This window comes from Emiliania huxleyi (genome assembly GCF_000372725.1).
Source record: "Emiliania huxleyi CCMP1516 unplaced genomic scaffold EMIHUscaffold_45, whole genome shotgun sequence".
NCBI lineage: Eukaryota > Haptophyta > Isochrysidales > Noelaerhabdaceae > Emiliania > Emiliania huxleyi.
The window spans coordinates 147,856-151,006 of record NW_005198611.1 but is presented as its reverse complement, the minus strand read 5'-3'; the positions used below and the strand labels follow the sequence as shown (position 1 = coordinate 151,006).

General features: G+C 70.9%; 1 protein-coding gene across 1 annotated transcript in view; it reads right to left on the bottom strand.

The window, feature by feature from the left end:
* Nucleotides 1–774: 774 nt before the first annotated feature.
* Nucleotides 775–3,151, bottom strand: part of EMIHUDRAFT_210604 (hypothetical protein) — a gene marked incomplete at both ends in the record, with an annotated part of 3,322 nt that continues 945 nt past the window's right edge. The window contains 3 exons of the mRNA XM_005768641.1: nt 775–1,236; nt 1,365–1,606; nt 1,672–2,515. Coding sequence (XP_005768698.1) covers nt 775–1,236; nt 1,365–1,606; nt 1,672–2,515 — 1,548 coding nt within the window. The remainder of the gene's footprint in view (nt 1,237–1,364; nt 1,607–1,671; nt 2,516–3,151) is intronic.

Here is a 3,151-nt window from a genome sequence, read left to right as displayed (position 1 = left end):
CCGACGCTGCTCGAACGGCAAGTTGTCGACCGCCGGCAGTTGACCGGCAAGATGAAGTCCACCGCGCTCGGAAAAAATAGCTTCGGAACCGCTTTGCCAAGGCGCACAATAGTCACACTGACAGCATTTTCCAGATGCGTCATCCTGGGCCGCTGGAAAATGCTCTCAACCCCGTACCCTCTGTGACCGTCTGCCGGTCGCCATTTATTTCTGGCTGCCGAGGATGCCACAACTGGAAAACACTGTCAGTCTGACTATTGTGCGCCTTGGCGAGGCGGTCCCGGTGGTATTTTTTTAGAGCTGGTTCGGCATGCACGAGCGCGTGGGTGTGTGTGAGCACCGCGGGTCTTTTTTGCGATCCCGGGTCTTGTGCTTGTGCGTGATGCTGTGTGGCATGTGGTCGTCTGCAGTCAGTATAGACATGATAGGGGTGGACTATAGGTCCAGTAGGTCAATTGATCTCGCTTAGTCGCATCGTGGGGAGCTCATCCCGGGCCGTCGCAGGCCGCCGCGCATCGGGTCTTTTTTGCGAAGCTGATGCCTCTACGGCGGTGCGGACTGCGGTGGCGATACGTGTACGTAGCGCGCCCCCGCGGCGAGCCGGAGGCGATATGTGTGTAGAGCCGTGGCGAGAGCGCTCGGGATCTAGATCGGTCGCGACACCTCGGTGTCGAATTGCTTTCCACCAACAAAAACCGTCGATATCGCCCGGAGGAGAGACTGCACCGGCCACTGCTCGCAGTGACCAGTGTGCCAGTGTCCCCGCACAGCTCACTACATCTCCAGCAGCTCGAGCGAGTAGTCCGGGATTGGCCGGATCGGGCGGGACTGCTTGAGCGTCGCCTGGCCCACGTAGCCCTTCAGGCCTTTCATCGCCGAGCAGAGCTGCACGTGCCTCCGAGCAAGCTTGCCGAGCTGTTGCAGCGCGTCGTGCGCCGGCGCGTGCATCAGCAGCTGAGAGGCGTGCGCGTCCAGCAGCACGTTCGTCCAGCCGACGAGTTGGCCGAGCATGGGCGTGCACCCGCCGCCGCCGCCACCTCGCACGCTGCTGCTGTCGTCATCGAGAGGGGGTCCCGACGCACACGCTCCGGCGAGCCGCCACGCGCCGGCGTAGCTCGAGAAGAGCTCGAGCAGCCGACTGAGCAGAACCAGCGCGTCCTCGAGGGACAACCAGCGGAGCGCTTGCAGCAGGAAGACGTCGTTGCGCGGCGCACAGACGAGGAGGTCGAGCAGCGCCTGCGGGCGGCAGCGGCCGCCGGTCGGTGGCGTGTGGCGGCCACGGAGATGGGGTCTGCGAAGCGGGGCCTCGCCTCCCAACTCTCGCCCATTTTGGGCGGCGGCCTTGGGGGCGGCGCCGCCGCGACTCGCTTCCGCTCGTGCAGCGCGAGGCGTAGCAGCGCGAGCAAGCCGGCGGCGTCGAGGTCGGCCGAATGGCGGACGTACAGAAGGAGCATCTCGAGCTCGCGGGCGTCGCACAGAGCGGCGAGCAGCTGCGACTCGTGCGCCCCGCCGCTGAGCGCGCCCGCCTCAATCAGCGGCCGGAGCAAGCGCAGCCAGCGGGCAGAGCCCGCCTCAACGCACCGGTTGCAAACCGCCGCCACGAACCCTGCAGCGAGGGTAGGCCGGGGTGATGCGGTCGCAGGGGGAGGGGGGGGGGCGGGTGAGCCGCACCGGCTGAGACGTCGAGCGCGCCTCGCGAGTGACTGCCCGCGCGCGAGGCGGACAGCTGCGACTCGCCATCGAGCGCCGCCGCCACCGAGGCGCCCGCACGAGCCCCCGCGTTGTGGCGGTCCGCGGCGGGACCGGCGGCGGCGGCGCTCCTGCTCAGCGCCTCGGCGGTGCACTTGAGCTGCTTAGGCGCAGCTCGCCCCTCGGAGGGCTCGGCCCGCGCCTCGGGCGTCGCGCGCTTGCCGCGCCGCTTGCGCCGGCCACCAGCCTTGAGGCCACTGCCCGGAGAGCGCGGCGCCTCGCCGGACGGCGCCTCGCTCGCAGCGAGCACGCCGTTGGCGCTGCCGCTGGCGACCCCCTCCTCGGCGGCGGCCCTCGCCGCCGCCTCCTCCATAAGCGCGGCCAGGAAACGGCCCAGGGTGCCCTCGAAGGCGTCGGCGTCGGCGCCGGCGCCGAGCAGCTTCGCGAGCACTTCCCGCTCGCGCGTCTCGCCCGCCTCCAGGCTGCGGCACCAGCCGGCCAGCTCCGCCTCGCCGACGGGCTGAGGTCCGCGCCGGGCCTGCCCGCCGCACAGGGCGTCGCTGGCGCCGCCGGAGCAGTCGGAGAGGAGTGTCGAGACGTGCGGCGGGGGGCAGAGCGGCGCGCGGCTGAGCAGCGCCGCCTCCTTGGGCGCGAGCGCCTCGGCGGTGCGGGCGGACGCGTTGAGAGCGTGCGCCAGGCCGAACTGCTCCGAGTGGGGCGGCACGGTCTGCACGAGCACGGCGTCCTCGAAGGCGACGGCGACATGGCCGCCGCCGCCGGAGAGGGAGGCGCCGCAGATCGAGGCGCGAGAGCCGCGCGGCAGCTCCTGCGGCGCGGCGGGCGGAGGCGCAAAGTGGGTGGGGAGGGGTGGAGTGGGTGGGGAGGTGGCGGGTGGGTGGGGAGGGGTGGAGCGGGTGGGGAGGTGGGGGGTGGGGCCTCGCGAGGTAGCGTGCGCGCGCTGTGCGCAAGGAAGAGGGGAAGGGAGAGGGGAAGGGAGAGGGGAGGGGTGCCGCCTCCCTCCGACCGCTGAACTAGAGTTTTTCCGTCACGGCAGGTCGGAACTAAGCGGAAGTTGTGTCGTCCTCGGGAGGGCGGCAGCAGCACCGGCAGCAGCACCGGCAGCAGCACCGGTGCTGCTCGCCGGCGGCTGAGGGGCTGCGGGCGCGGGCGCGGGCGCGGCAAAGGAGATTGCGCAACGCGGCGAGGATGGGTGGTGGAAGTGGGGGTGGTGGAAGTGGGGGTGGTGGAAGTGGGGCTGGGGAGCCGCTGCCTCGGCGATGTCCCTCCGCAAGGCGTGCAGCATCGCGTGCCTCGTGTCCCAGAGCTGCGCGATGCAGCGGCCCGAGCCGCTGGCCGGACCAAGCGCCGGAGACGAGGCGAGCGACATCGGCTGCGGCGGGTCGGCGGTGCGCGGGTCGGCGGAGGCGACGCCGGGCCTGGGGCGACGCGCGGCGGTGAGAGG